Below are 16,381 nucleotides of genomic sequence, written 5' to 3'. Positions count from 1 at the left end.
CATTCAGCCCTTTTGCTTCAGTTCTCCAAACAAGTATCATGACTTAGTGCCATTCCCCTGCCTTTTCCCCCTAACCCTCTACATTAGATGATTATTTGAAAAGAAATAATGTCCACTTAAGTCTCGATTGAACCTGCGTCCACCAGAATTCCAGGCAGTGCATTCTAGACCGCTCAATTCCTTCTCACAGTACATTTGCTCTTACAAATCACTTTAAGTTTGTGCCCCCCCTTTTACAAGAGGGAGCAGTTTCTCCCTTTCTATTCTGCCAAGCCCCCTCATGATTTTGAGCATCTCTATAAAATCCCTTTGCCACCTTCTCTCAGAACAGGCCCAACCTCCCTAACCTACCCTCATAACTGGTTCCAAGGATGAGAAACTTAAATCTCGTAAACCTCTTCTGCACTCTCACATGCTTTCTATAGTATGGCACTCAGAACTGTACACAACATTCTAGCAAAGATCTAATTAGTGTCTTGCATAAATTCAGCATAACCTCCTTGCTCTTATACTCTATGCTCCTATTAATAAAGCCCAGAATACTCCAACTGTCCTGCCACCTTCAAATATCTGTGCACGTATATACCAGGTCCTTCTGCTCCTGCACCCCTTTTAGAATTTTACCCCTTATTTTGTACTGTTCATGTTTTTCCTACCAAAATGCATCACCTCATACTTCTCTGTATTGAATTTCACCTGCCACCTATCTGCCCACTCCACCAACTTGTCCCTGTCCTTAGGAAATTCTACACTCCTCACAATTTACATTACTTCCAAGTTTTGTATCATCTGCAGACTGTGGAATTGTCCTATTGCATACCAATATTTAGATCATTAATATATTAATCAGGAAAAGCAAGTGTCCCAATACAGACCTCGGGGGAAACCACCACAAATCTTCCTCTAGTCAAAATATCCATTGATCATTACTCTCTGCTTTCTATTATTCAGCCAATTTTGTATCCATATTGTTATTGTCCCTTTTATTCCATGAACTATAACTTTTCTCTCAAGTCTGTTGTGTGGTACTTTATCAAACGTCTTTTGAAAGTCTATGTACACCACATCAACCACATTACCCTCATCGACCCTGTTACCACTTCAAAAAAATCCAGTAAGTTAGTTAAACACAGATTCCCCTTTAGAAATCCATTCTGGCTCTTCCTAATCAACCCATATTTATCCAAGAGACTAAATTCTATTCCAAACATTTTTTTCTAGAAGCTTACTGGTATTAATTAGATTAACTGTTATCCATCCAGTAAACAGATATCTGGCACCTCCATATTATACTTGGAAGTGTAGCATCTGTAATTTATTAATATTTCACCACCTGAGGGAAGTGAGATATTACAGGAAAACCTGAGGCCTGGTACTTGGGGCAAGGCAGATTTTTGCTTCATTAAAATCAACTTGGACCTAAAGCTGGAGACTGAGAGAGAAGAGGGAGGTCCACTTCCCAGAGGGTGGCAGGAGAGGCCATTGTTAAATGCAGAAGGAGCACCTCTGCATTTTGCATAATCTCCCTCTGCCTCCAATTGTTATTCCCTGGATGAACTGTCCCTTTTCAGAGCCTCAGGATCCTTAAGATCTCCAGCTCTCTGGAGGGTTATGTTATGAAGAGCACAGAGGACTTCCACAGTGACTGAGATCTTGGTACTAACTGGCCTAGGCATAATGGTCTGCTCAATAGTTGTCTTGCTGAGCAGGTCATCGTTATATCACCTCATTCTTCTGTTTGGCATTCTCATAGAGGCCAGTAACCTTCTCTCTATTCAGAGGATTCCCTTTTCCCCTGGGAATCATTGACACATTCTCAGAGTTGGAGTGAGGCAGCCTGAATTAGTGGGAGATGAAAAAGTCATAGCAGCTGTCAGGAAAGCAAGCACACATATGCTCTTGCTTTATTTGCAGACCAGTTGGACATTCAGGGAGTGGAAATCTTACCTACTGATGGATTCCTAGTATTTGCTGGGGCCGCATGGGTATAATGAATGATGCCCTTCACCTGGGGAGAATCCAATGATGGAGGTGAGACCTGATGCCCACTGTCCCTGACACCATGAATATGCTGTCTAGCTTTGACAAGAAGGGCATCAACGACCTATAAAGGTTAGTGAGAGTCATAGCTGACATGCCAAATTTCCTTAGTCTTCTGAGAAGTTATAGGGGAGTAGGCAGGAAAGTGGATTCACCAAGGCCTTAAACCTTGGATGCAATAATGTGCAGCCACTTGCAAGATGACATTAAGATCCACAGCTGATCCGTGGAAGGAGCCAGAAGCAAAGTAGTTTAAGGCCTTGGTGACCATAACAATCACCAGCAGGGCACAACAACCAATTCTAGAAGGTGCAAGGTTTTCATCAATGAGGGCACAGATGTCAGTGACCACATCTGAGAGTGCAGACTGCACCAACATTGACTCCCAGTCATCTCCATTTTTGGTGGTTGATTGTGTTTAGTGTATGGACTTTTTTTGCCTTCCTGTCACTCTTTCCTCTCTTGTACCCTTCTGTTGCTCTTCCTCCAGATGGTGTTGCCATCTGGCCCATAATCTGACAGCGGTACCTTTATTTCCAACTGGAACATTACTGCTGTGCTGCCTTGCCCCTTGCTCTTCTACTAGGAGGTGAGAGGATACTAGCCCCATTCAATAAACATAATGAGGAGCAGGAATAGACATTAGGACCAGAATTTTCCAGCTGTTCATGTTGGCAGGATCTTCTGGTCCCACTGACAGCACACCTCCACCGTGGGTCCTGCCACTGGCCAATGGCGAGCTGCATCTACCGCTGCAAAATATGCAGTCGGGGAAGTATCCCAGCCACAGTTTCTTGAGCCTGCTTCACCTTTCAATTAAATCATGGATTACGGCCTTAACTCCACTTTCCTGCCTACTCCCCTATAACTTCTCAGAAGACTAAGGAAATTTGGCATGTCAGCTATGACTCTCACTAACCTTTACAGATGCACCATAGAAAGAATTCTTTTTGGTTTATATCACAGTTTGGTATGGCTCCTGCTCTGCCCAAGACCGCAAGGAACTACAAAGTCGAGTATAGACCAATCCATCACACAAACCAGTCTCCCATCCATTGGCTCTATCTATACTTCCCACTGCCTTGGCAAATTAAGGACACCACATACCCTGGACATTCTCTCTTCCACCTTCTTCCATTGGGAAAAAGATACAAAAGTCTGAGGTCACATACCAACCAACTCAAGAACAGCTTCTTCCCTGCTGAAGTCAGACTTTTGAATAGATTTACCTTGCATGACTAACACTACATTCTGCACTCTCTCATTTCCTTCTCTATGAACAGTATGCTTTGTCAGTATAACACGCAGGAAACATTACTTTATGTAACACATGTGACAATAATAAATAAATCAAACCAAAAATAACCCTCCATTCCCTTGTAGATCAAAATTTCCCAGGACCGAGTATCAACTCTCCCTGTCACCTGTGCAAGACTAGGGGAAGAAGTGTCCAGTCACCCATGGCCCTGCTGACCCTCTTGGGATAGGTTGATGCCTTGGATTGATGGGAGGATGAAAGACTCATGATTGATCTCCCACTCCTTCAATTGTTCACCACACACACCCCCCACCCCAGCAATGCTAGAGCTTTGAAAGAATCATAGTTGGTTGGGATTAGAGAGGATTCCTCTCATGTGCCTCATTTTTGACAGCAGCATTTGATATTGACACACTCCTGGTATTTTCACAGCCCCAATTCCAGTCTTCAGTCCCCTGTATCTCATATTGTGTTTTCTAGCAAATTGGCAGATTTTTAAGTGTTGCACATGGTGAGTCCAAACCTTTTAAATCAGGGCATTTTTTTTTTCAACAGATGTCAATTTTACAATTCTGTAGAAAACTGGCCTTTATGCAACGTGCCAACTACTTGCATGTTTTAAAGCTGAAAATACATAGAGGTGTACAAGTTTGTGATAAATTCAAGCAATAGGAAGGCTAGGGTTTATAGCTGTGTTGAATAATAGTTCTAATATTTGACAGTAGTTCTGGGGTTTGGCCACTAGAGACAATTAGCACCCCAGACTGGAAATGTTACTGGAGGGATGAGCATGGGACATTTTTAAATTGTTTGTGCAAGTTGGGTTCCTTCTAATGTGGTATCTTGCCTCTTGTTTTTGAGGCAGTAGCTGTTGTGAAAGATGTTGAGAAACTAGGCAGACAGCCAAGAAGGAAACATCTGGCACCTGCCCTTTATCCTCTCCAGGACAAGAATCTGAGGAAACTATAGGTGGATGTGGGAAATCAGAGGTTGGGGAAATTGATTTCTTTAATAACTAATAGCAACAAACTAAAATTGCTCCAGTAGTGACATTAGTGTCAAAATTCCCCACAAATCACCCACAGTGCCAACATAAGACTAAATTATTGTAAGTGCCCTGATATCCTTTTATAGTAAGGATATGACCTGCTGCTATCCATTCAGAGGTCCCTTGCATCGCTAAAAATGTGAGCAGGTTACCTCCCCCTCAATCCCACCTTTGAGGAACTACAGCTTATTTTCCTCATCTCCTTGGAATTTGCTTTGGACTTTTGCTGTAATGAATAGCGTGTCACACGGATCAGTGCTGTGGCCTTAGCCATTTAATATCTACAGAATGGATTCATAGAATCTCTACAGTGCAGAAAGAGGCCATTTGGCCCATCAAGCCTGCACCAACAATCCACCTAACCCCTATCCCCATAACTCATGTATTTACCCCATTAATTGGTGTCCCAAGGTGTGTAGATGAGGGCAAAGGGCCAATCTACCTATCCTGCACATCTTTGGACTGTGGGAGGAGACCAAAGCATCCAGAGGAAACCCACACCTTGCACATTCTCCCCAAACTCCACAGAGTCATTCAAGGCTGGAACTGAATCTAGGTTCCTGGTGCTGAGGTATTGGTGAGGTTAAACAAGGCAAAAAGTTAAATAAATAGGAGAATATGGCAAGTCCTAGAGGATCTTGGAGTGAATGTCAAGGCATAAAATATAACAGCAAGGAAAGTTACACCAGAGCTATACAATACACTGGTTGGGTCACAACTTGAGTACTGATTGAATCCTCTCTTGTGCAATTACGAGGAGATTTACAAGGATGGTGCTAGGACTGGGAAATCACAGAAATGAGGAAACATTAGATAGGCTGGAGTCACTTTGGAACAGAGGAAGCTGAGGGGAGACAGATGTACAAAATTGACAGGCCTGGAGACAGTGGTTAGAAAGAGCCTATTTAGCAGAAAAGAGTGACGAAGCAGATTTAAAATGATTGGTGGAAAGATTAGGGTGAGATGAGGAAAAGATTTTTCATCCAAATAGCTGTGGGGATCTGGAACTCACTGCCTGAAAAAGGGGAGTTGCAGCTGGGAGGGGGTTAGGCTTTGTGGCTGATTTTTCAGCAGCACAGACACAAATGAGCTAAGTGATCTCATGTTGCAAACCTGATTCTACAAATGACATGGATAAAGGGGCCAAATGTATGGCTACTAAATTTGATGATGACACAAAGTTAGGAAGGAAAGTAAATTGTGAGGAGGATGTAGAATTTGCAAAGGGACAGTGAGTGGGGGAAAATGGCAGATGGAGCAATACTTTTTATTCAGTCATGGGACATGCTTGTCACTGGGTGGCCAGCATTTATTATCCATCCCTAACTTGTTGTTAGGCTACTTCAGAGGGCAGTTGAGAGTCAACCACATTGCTGGAGCCACATGTAGGCCAGACCAGGTAAAGGACTGCAGATTTCCTGCTGTACTGTGGAGATTCTATAGGTACAACTAGTGATCAAGACAAATTGAATACTAGTATTATTGCAAAAACAATAGAATATAAAAGTAGGAATGTTATGCTACAACTGAGATCATAGCTAGTGCATGTACAGTTTTGGTGTCCTTACATAAAGGAGGGATATATGTGCATTATTATTTCAGAGAAAATGTTGGGCCTGCAGACAGAGTTCAGAACAATGAGAAATCTTGCAACATAAAAAGATCCTGATGGGGACTTGAAAAAAATGTCTCCTTTTGTGGAGTGACAGAACTAGGGAACAGTTTAAAAATAAGTGGCTTCCCATTTAACAGATGAGATTTTCTTCCCCCCTCCTCAGGTCATCTCTGGAATTCTCTTCTCCCAGAAAGCAGTGGAGACAAGGTAATTGAACATTGAGTTAGATAGATTTTGACAGGCGAGCCCCTACAGGGAATGGGCAGGAAACTGGAGTTGAGACCATACTCATGTCAGCAATTACCTTATTTAATGGCAGAGCAGGCTCGAAGACCTAAGCAGCCTACACCTGCTCCTACTTGTACAAGTTGTGCCAACATGGAAAGGCAGGGGGTCTCAGTCAGTGCGATCTGTACTTGAATTTCTTGCATCAAAACTAGCTGGCACCTTAACCAAAGAAATTCCATAGAAGGCAGCAGACTGTTTGGGCACTTTTCCCCAAATTCAATGTCTATTCTAAACTAAACCATAATGAAGTAGAGTTTCCATAGAATGAATACGAAAAAGATCATTGGTCTCCTCCAATCCCTTCCCCCACCTAAACATCTTATCCCAAATGATAATATAAATGTCAATTTGAAGTGATCATTTGGTCATTTATTTGGCTACCACCTCCGTTTTATTGCACAGAAACTAAGACAGATTTTCCAATTGAGATTTAAAACTTTAATTTTTAATACTTACATCTTCCCTTTACGAATGCCATAAAATGGTTATTTAAATATGGTAGTGCTTGTTACAACTTATTACATGGTAAATCCATTTACATTCATTGGCCACAATAAAATAAAGCCTTCAGAGCAGCTTTACAATTAACAGTACAAGTGTAGTGGTTAACTTTATAGATAAACAAATTAACAGCACAGGTACACTTAGATACTCCCACAAAAAGACAGACTTTTAGGTTTAAAGATTACTGGTAAAGTTTTACAAATATTCAATCTTGAAAAGTGACAAATTCAAAAGTTACTGAAAACATTAAAGAAAAATAATTCAAAAATATTTTCAAAGAAAAGAGAATAAATGAACCAAAATGTTGAACTGTTTATCAATATTTCTGTCCTAACACCAACAATATAAAGACAAAATGAATCAGGTTAAAGTTGAAGATCTTACAAGGGCAGAAACAAATTTTACCCTTCAAAAACAGAAGCTCAGGTCACACAGAAATCAAAACTTCACAACTGAGCTAAGCTGACCATTTACAATCACACATCAAGTCAACAGTAGGGGTAGTATTTGTTTGCTTGTTCAGATCCTGGTCCACAGAAGACTTCACACAGCAATGTGATAAGTATTTGATCCTCAGACTGATTGCCAGCTAGGACAATTCACTCATGGACTGGATGGAAAATACAATTAGAATGAGCTCTTGGTTCAATAAGTGAAAAATACAAAAACTATGAATTAATTCAAAGAGCTGCAGAATTTAAAATTGGGAAAGATGATTGTGCAGTGGTAACGTTACCAGACCAGCAATCCAGAGGCCAAGGCTAATGTGCAGGGAGATACAGGTTCAAATCCCACCATGGCAACTGGTGGAGTTTAAATTCAATTAATAAAATCTGGAATGAAAGCTAGTCTCAGTAATTCAGAACATAAAAATCACCATTGAGAAAAGCCATCTGGTCCACTAATGTTGTTTAGGGAAATAAATCTACCATCCTTCTTGGTCTGGCCTACATGTGACTCCAAATCCACAACAATGTGGCTGACTCTTGTTCTGAAATGGCCTAGTAAGCCACCTCAATTAAATAGGTATGAACAACAAATGCTAGCCTTGCCAGCAATGCCCACATCCCATGAAAGAACAAAAATATACATTAGCAAAAGCTGGCACATACATATCTGAAATGATTTGTTAAATAAACACATTTGTAACTAGTGGCTCAAAATTCTTTAGTATTAACATTTCAACACAAACATGAGGGACCGAGACTTCAAAGGTACTGTACTTCTGAGTTTTGAAAACAATGACAAGACTTTATCCTTTTGGATTAAATTCTACACAAGTAAAAAAGGTAGAAATGCATTGCCTGAAGATAAGTCTGCCAAGATATACATCTTACTACAAATAAATGGCTGCTGTACATCAGTAATAGCATGCATTAAAAATTAAATCACTAGTATGACTAATGACTCCAAACAAGCACATTTTTAAAATCAGTCCTGCATGGCCAATTCTATTTTTTCCCCCAATCAGAATGTACATGGATCAAAGTCCAATTTTAGCTAGTGACAGAAACAATCCATTTAATTGTTTGCAACCCTGAACTGTGGTTCTCTTCCCTCCCCTTCCTTCTTCTGTAATGCCACCATTCCTTCCCCAAATATGACTTACTGATCAAAGTTACTCTTGGAGCACCTGAAGAAACCACGCATCGCCAAACAAAGACTGCAATTAGATTGGGCTAGTCTCAATGTTTTCAGTTGGTATATGTTAAAAGAGGGAAACAGTAAATACGCAGGTGAATACTTTTTCAAGAGGTCTGTCTTTACTGCACAGATAATGTAGTGACTAATTTGTACACATTCTCCAAAAGGAAAGCGCAGATTTAAAAAGTAAAAATACACAAGATGAATAGTTTGCATAAAAACTGGAGGGTAGATGTGTGAATTGAATAAGGCTAACACGAGCAAAACATTTTAGAAAGCCATTTTATAGATTGTGAAACATAGGCGAAGATTATCAGCTCCCTCAGTGCCTCTCCCCCTACCTACCAAATAACACAACCCAAGTCTCAATCTTTCTACTGAGAAAGGTCAGAGCTTTAGATGACAGAAGTATTATTGGCAATGATAAAAATATCTGCACTTCTGCAATGGCATGATCCTAAACTTGAGTTCATTCTTAATGTACCAAACATAAAGGTTAAAACATTTTTTTGGCCTTTAAGTGATCTTTGCCTTTCGGTAAAACTGGGTAGCACACCCTCATATGCTTATCCAATGCTACAAGTATCAACTTTGAGGCAAGATTAATTTTGCTCACATTGGAAATCATTTAATCTCATTAATTTGTACCACTTTATGACTTCAAAAGTCATATGCAATAACCTCTACCAATGTCAGAAATACTATTTTTGCAACTGAGTGCGCAAATTTGGCACCCCTCAGATTTAAAGACATTTAGTAGAAACTAGTCTTATTTTTACTGAATTCCATTAAGATCCTGAGTCATAATGTTGTACGGCTTCCATCTCAATTAGATATAAAAATACAGTACATTCAAACAATTTACTAGTCAACAGTTCACATTCATCTCCTGAAATAGCTCTACTGCCTTCATGAATACCAGTGCAAAGGAAAACGTGCAAAATAGTTTCATGTTGTACCATATGTTTAATCCGTGCCCTACAATTGTTGTGTAGTGTACTTAAATATCCAGCTGTTTCATGGAATGTTCAAGTGTGTACAAAAACACATGCTGGTGTACACATAACATGTTTAAATTACATTACAGACAAAGAAATCCAATAATTGTTCCATCCTTGTTTGAAGAAACCAGCCCTCAAGAATTCAAACCCCAAATACCCAAAATATCATGTGGGCTACAAGATTATTCATTAAATTTAAACATGCAACTCTACTACAGCAGAATAGGCTAAGATAATGCTGTCAGCTTTAGGCTACAGTTGTATTGGCAATATTAATACATGTACAGATGTTAAGTTCTGTTAAACAGAACATTAGCCCATATACAAGATTCCAAATGGCAAATAGTAAAACATTGCACCATACATTACATTCAGATGCTTGGTTGATCACTTAACAGATTTCCAAGTTGGTCTTAAATCTAGTCTTGGAAACAATATGACCAAACTTGCCAATATTGTTTTCCCATGACAAAACCATGTGCAGTTATCTATAAGAATATCTGAAATTCATGCATCACAGCATTAGTGTATTTAAAACAACCAATCTCTTTCAGCTAGCTTAAAAAAGGGCAGGTTTGCATATTATCTCTGCCTTCCATAAACCTATCACACATTAAAACAGGCTTTAGAATGGTCAAGTTATGAAGAAAGTAGTTCCTTCTGCTCGGCCCAGATTAATTCTAAAAACCTTCCAAAAAACTTTGATTATAAATCAAGATTCGTTCTGGAATTGTGTTCCGATTACAAGTGCAGGTAAAAGTGCAATATGCAGTCTCAATTACTACAGTCAAGACAAGCTGCAACGCTACAGGGTGTCACTATCCTCCTTTTATAGTCATTGATGCAGTTCTGAAGATTACTTCATTGATAACTTTTTCTTAGAGCACCACAATTGAAATTCTTTCATTCTTTCATAGCGAGCCAAGTGGTCAGCCCATGAAAACTGGCATGTAAACATTTTCCACAGAACTGAAATTGTAGATTCCCATTAGTTCTGTGGTGTTGAATAATAGTTTTGTGGTGTTGAATAATAGTTATGATGGTGGTTGTTTTGAATGTTACCATAAGCGAAGAGAAGTGGTGCTGTAGCTGCTGGAGGTCCATTCAGCAAGTGAGACACTACATTGTAATTGCTATTCCTATGGATGGCTCCATACCAACCAGTGCCTTGTGGTGTTGTGGATTGGATGCTTTAAAAACAGTAGGGGGGAAAGCAAAAAGGGATTTTAAGTTTTAATTAAAAGAAAAAAACTTAATGTTAGCAGCTAACACTTATCTCCAGTTTCAGTCCTTACCAAATTATTCTGGCAGTCAGATAGCTGACTTGTTCCCAAACATCTACCAGTGCTGTCACAGCATAATCATTTTCCACGATGGATCATAATCAATTTGGGAACGCGAGCAAGGTCAAAGTCAAAGTGAAAATACACATTCCTGCTTTCTCTGATCATGGCTCAAGAGGCGGAGGACAATTTGGAAAGTGAATGTTAGCTCCTTCATATAGGATGGCTCAAGAGCTCTTGCACACTTAGTGAATTATTTCCACTAGGTAAAAAGAAGATTCTATGGCTTTCAAAACCAAATGGGATATGGATACAATGAGAAGACATTTAGGATAACAATATGGGAATACTCTTTCTGAAGTTTCTGAAACATTGTCAAGCTGTAATAAAGGGGAAAGGGGCAGAGACTTTGAATACAAATATCCCAATGCCCCAGTTCAGGAAAACTGAGCGTGGACACCATCAGGCAGAAGATGCCAAAGACAACCTGGTGAAGCACATTTGAGGAGAACCTCCAAGAGTGGGAGATCACTTGGGCTGGAGCAAGGGAGATTGTAATGGAGTCTTACTGTCCACTTCCCACGTGAGCTGGAGGGATTAAGTGAATTATTTTGAATACAATTGCTAAATAATTCTCATTACAATTCCACCACCCCGCACCCCCCCCTCAATTTGTTCTGGATTCTTCAGCCCACTACACTGTAGCACACAACCCTCCAGCTCCATAATGAAAGGATAAATCTTTAAATTTTTCTGGACAACATTTACAAAAATCTGGATTGGAAGTAAATTTATCTCAAGTCCAAATCTTCTCATCAGCAGCTTTGACCGCTTAACATCCATTTACAATAAGTCTCAACTGAAAGGTAAACTTTTACAGCCTTCAAAAAAAGCTGTCTATTCTGGGGACTAAATTTCTTTTCAAAAGCAGCTTGGCAGGTAATGTAGGGTCATGAAAATATTAATCATTTGAAGCAGGCAGCAATATGCCTTTAAAATGTCACATGGGGAGATTTTGAATCTTAGTTGGCATCTCTGCAACCATTTCTTTCCTCCACCTACTCCTTGCCTTGCTTAAAAACTGTCACATCTTTAAACATTCCCAGCTCTGACTGTAACTTCCTTGGACTGGCAATCAGCATTGTCACTTTGTTCCTAGTTACTTACCTTGAAATGTAGCATACCTCTTTCACCTGACCCTCAAGACTCGAGCAGCTGAGAAGGATAGTGCAGCAGGTTCCCAAAGCCTTGTCTCTCCAGGCACCCAAGCAGGAAGGTATGCCCCCTTTTTTTTTAAATGACACTAGCTGCATTAAAGCAAGTAGATTTAAAAGTCCAGCCATTTAGAGAAGCCATGGAGGTATGTACAAGGCAGGTGGGTAGGACTAGGGGCAGAGTGGGTCAGTACTATATTTACCCAGAAGTTATAAATGGCTTCAATTCTAACTTTTCCTAAGTAATTAATTGCTGTAAAACAGTTGGAAAGCAGATTTAAATTGGACTTTGGATCATAAAATTCCTACAGTGCAGAAGGCGCTCAATGAGTCTGCACTCTTAGCTTACCCTGAGACCCCACATATTTACCCTGCTAAATTTTGATAATTCCCACTAACCTTGGGACATAAAGGGGCAATTTCGCATGGCCAATCCACCTAACCTGCACATCTTTGGATGGCTCCCATTGCAGGGCAATTGTCCATTGGAGGTTCAAGCTACCTGCATGGGTACTTCAAGGGTGCCCCAGCACATCTTTGAGTTACCTCCACCCTCAGTTATAATGTTCCAGAGCTGAAAAGATATGGTTATACCTAATCTGTGATAAAAGCAGAAAATGCTACAAATACCCAGACAACTAGGCAGCATCTGAGAATAGAAACAGAGTTAATGCTAATAACCTTTCATTGGAACTGAAATCTTGCCTTCTCCACAGGTACCACCAGATCTGCAGAGCACTTTCAGCATTTGCATCTTTGATATGATTTCTAGCAATGCATGGTATTTTGCTTGCATTGAATCACAATATTTAATGATACTACACAAATAATTAAAAGTATCAGAAGCTAAGAGAGTGAGGGATGGGAGGAATAGCATTAGATTAGTTTGCTTTGTGAGCAGCTACTGGTATACACAATGGCCTGCATTTGCTGTTATGATACTCATTCTGTGCTGCATTATGGCTGGGCAGTGCAAATGGGATATTGGATGGGGCACTGGGAGCAAAACAAAGCAAAGCAAACTGCTGCAATATTTAGCTTTAGGGGCCCCTCAGAAATAAGGGTGATGGGAAATGATGAGGTGGTGTCTAGGTTTGTCCAGCAACACTTGCTGTTGAAGTTTACAGATGATCAACAGTCATTTTAAGCAAGGTTTCAGAGAGCAATCAGTTGTGGAATAAAAGCCAAACACAAGTCCTTGCCAAACAAAGGAACAAAAAGTTAGCATATTGACATTCATCCAAAGACGATAAACAGGGCTCACAAATCTCCAAACTCTACAGTATACAGGAATGGAAACAATGCAAATTTGTGACCTTTTAGATGAATTTATTTCACATCTTCTGCATACTGTTTTAATGATGTCTTATCTATAGATATGGAATTTTTAGTTAATTTTTTACTTTGAAATTTGTCAGCTTTTTTGCTTCAAGGATTATTCTCCTTACTAATAGAGGATGTTCACAGAAATTAAGAGAAATGTTCAGAATCATGAAGGATTTTGATCAAGTGAGAAACTGTTTCTAGGGACAGAAAAGTCAGCAACCCTTGCCTGAGGCCACAGCTTTAAGATAATTAGCAAAACAGCCAGGGTGAAAGGCAGAGAATTGACTTTAACAGTGAATTCTGATCTGGAATGTACTGTCTGACAGGGTGGCATGGGGATAGGGCTGAGAAATTGAACCAGTTAGATACCAAAAGAGCCACACAGACATGATGGAACACAACAGAATAGAACTGCCAAGTGACAGGAAAAATGAAATGCTTGCTTCATTGGACAGGAGGAAGGGATAGAGCATGGTTCCCCAGTGGTCAGTGTTTGAACCATTGCTTTCCTTGATCAACATTAATGATCTAGACTCATGTACAAATCACAATTGGAAAATTTACAAATGATACAAAATTTGGAAATGTGGTGAAGTGAGGAAGATAGGGATAAAACTTCAAAAACCAAAGTCAGGATGGTGGAATGGACAGATAAGTGATGGATGATATGCAGGGATTAGGTACATGTGCACAAATCATTGGCAAGGCAATATTAAGAAAGCAATTAATAAAGCATATGGAATCATGGGTTTAATAAACAGGGATAAAAGGGTTCAAAAGCAAGGAAGTCATGGTGAACCTGTACAAATCCCTGCTTTGACCTCCGTCATAGTACTGTGTCCACTTCTGGGCAGCCCTTTGTGAAGATATTAGAGAGAGTCCTGAAAAGATTTGCAAGGATAGTTTCAGGGATGAGGAACTGTATGGATCGGAGATTCAAGAATTATTCTCTTGGGAGAAAAAGGTTAAGACTACAAGAGGACATTTGTTAGAGGTGATCAAATTAATGGGATGCTTGAACAAAGTAAGTAGGGAGAAAGTGACAAATTGAGTACTACAGGACACTGATTTAAGGTGACTGGCAAAAGTAGTTTAGCTTATGCCACTACTATATAGTTTTAAATGTAGCATGGGATTAGAATGTGGAATACTCTGCCTGAGAGTGTGGTGGAGATAGATTCAGTTGAAGTCTTAAAGAGAATTGGATAATTCTTTGAAAACATTCACAAAGCCATCAAGAAAAGGTGGGGGAGTGGGACTAGGCAAGCTGCAGAAAAATCAGCGTAAGACAAGACTGGCTGAATGGCCTCCTGTTGTGCTATAACCACTCCTTCAGCCTGCACTTTTCAGCAGTTCACACACAGCTGCAAATCATAAGCAATTCTACTGGAAGTGGCTGCTATTGCTGACTCATTGCAATTCATTTTCAGAGCTAAACAAATACTGGCAACATCAATCCCAAAGATAACCATTAGCTTGGTGCACACACCATCAGCTATGCGAGCCAGTGATGGAACAAAAGCAATTGGTGATGCAAGATTATATTTTCTCCAGGATAGTCCAGATGCAACACTGATTCTCAATGATTTGCTGGATCACTCCATCCTAATTTCTGTCAATGTAACGGGTTCCAAAAATCAAAGATTATTATTTTTCAGGCCAAGCATAATAAAGAACCCTCCCTCTGATTCTCCCAAGCAGTGTAATACAAGTATCGTTTGTTCATTTACTGTGGCACGGAGGACTGAAATGCAATGGTGCATGGAGAGCAAGTCCAAATTGCAGTGAGATCGCTTGTATTACCATATCCCTTTTTCAATTTACTGATCATCTCAACGTGCAGTTTGAATAATGGTAGGTGTCAGTTTTTTCTTTATGTCAATTGTTAATTTAGCGCAGATGGAACCTAAATCGCTCTCTATAAAAGTTCCATTAAGTTAATTTGCTGAAAACCTGTTTTCTTTTTAAAAGTGCGAGTGTTAGGAAATACAGATAGTTTTAAGTAAATTGTGTTTGTATTGTGTTCATCAGGAATAAGATATAGCTTTAATTTATATTTCTGCATTTGGATGGCAAGAATGATGAAGCCTGAATGTTGGTTTCACTTTAAAAAATGCCTGTATTCCAATAAGTTTTATGACTCTAATTAAAAGTTAAAAGTTAATCAGCTGACTCCCAAGGCTCTGTTCAGTAGTCACTCTCCACCTCTCTAAACAAAAAGTGTTAGGGTCTATCAAGACAGGTTCCATCCCAGGATGTGACCAGTCCAACAGTATCAGCTGGAATAACACAGGCACCTTATAACTGGATGTGATGTGACTGCCAATAGTCTGTTAGCAGATCTCAGAAGCAGAGTTATAACATTAAATGATGCTACATATGTTCATTTAAGGAAGGACGTGAAAGCATGAGAGGGTGTAGAAAAGATTCATGAGAATGATTCCAAGGATGACGAACTTCAGCTACATAATAGATCGGAGTTGGCACTTCTCTTTGGGAAAGAAAATATTGGAGTATTCAAAGTTACAAAGGATGTGGACAGAGTAGTGTTCCCATTGGCAGAAGGATTGAGAATAAGGCAGCACAGATTAAACATAATTGGTGACATGAAAAAAAAGTGTTAAAATGCAGCAAGTGATTGGAATCTGGAACGCACTGCCCAAGAATGATGGAGGCTGGGTCAACTGGGGTTTTCAGCATGGAATTGGATCAAGTTTGAAGGCTAAGGGAAAATGGCAATGGAGAAGCACTAGGTGAACTTCTCCTGTACAGGGCCAGCACAGACATGGGGCAAACACAGTCTCTTTCCATGCTTTAACTCTGTCAGTCTTGCCTCATTCATTCAGCAAGTCTCACTTTAGTGCTGTGGATATAATTGGGCTGGCAGAGCATCAGGACTCTTGCTTTAGAGCTGTTTCACGCTAGGATGGACTCTTCTCCCACTCACCATTTTCCTCCTTGACCTTTTCACTTGCAGCTCCTCTTGTTCCCTCACTCCTGAGTCCTTGCTCTCAGTGCAGGTTTGGGGGAGAAAGCAGCAAATGAGGGGGAACATTTATTTCAAATTTATATTTAATTTACAAATATAGGAATTTAGGGATGTGCAGTGATTGAACTTACAAGATGTAATTTTTTTGATGGGAAAGGCTCTACAGAATTG

At 39.9% G+C, this 16,381-nt stretch overlaps 1 protein-coding gene across 4 annotated transcripts in view; it reads right to left on the bottom strand.

The window, feature by feature from the left end:
- Nucleotides 1-6,672: 6,672 nt before the first annotated feature.
- The window catches only part of gpr137c (G protein-coupled receptor 137c), a 30,553-nt gene continuing 20,844 nt past the window's right edge, over nt 6,673-16,381 (bottom strand). For 2 of the 4 annotated variants that reach the window (XM_080202694.1, XM_080202695.1), the window contains exon 7: nt 6,673-10,588. In XM_080202694.1, the coding sequence (XP_080058820.1) occupies nt 10,387-10,588 (202 nt within the window). In that variant the 3' untranslated portion in view covers nt 6,673-10,386. Of the gene's footprint in view, nt 14,834-16,381 lie in introns of all 4 variants that reach the window. The other 2 variants (XM_080202697.1, XM_080202696.1) reach the window with 2 other exon arrangements.

This window comes from Carcharhinus amblyrhynchos, chromosome 14 (genome assembly GCF_965287045.1).
Source record: "Carcharhinus amblyrhynchos chromosome 14, sCarAmb.v2.hapA, whole genome shotgun sequence".
In the NCBI taxonomy this organism is placed as follows: Eukaryota; Metazoa; Chordata; class Chondrichthyes; order Carcharhiniformes; family Carcharhinidae; genus Carcharhinus; species Carcharhinus amblyrhynchos.
This window is presented reverse-complemented; position numbering and strand designations above follow the sequence as displayed.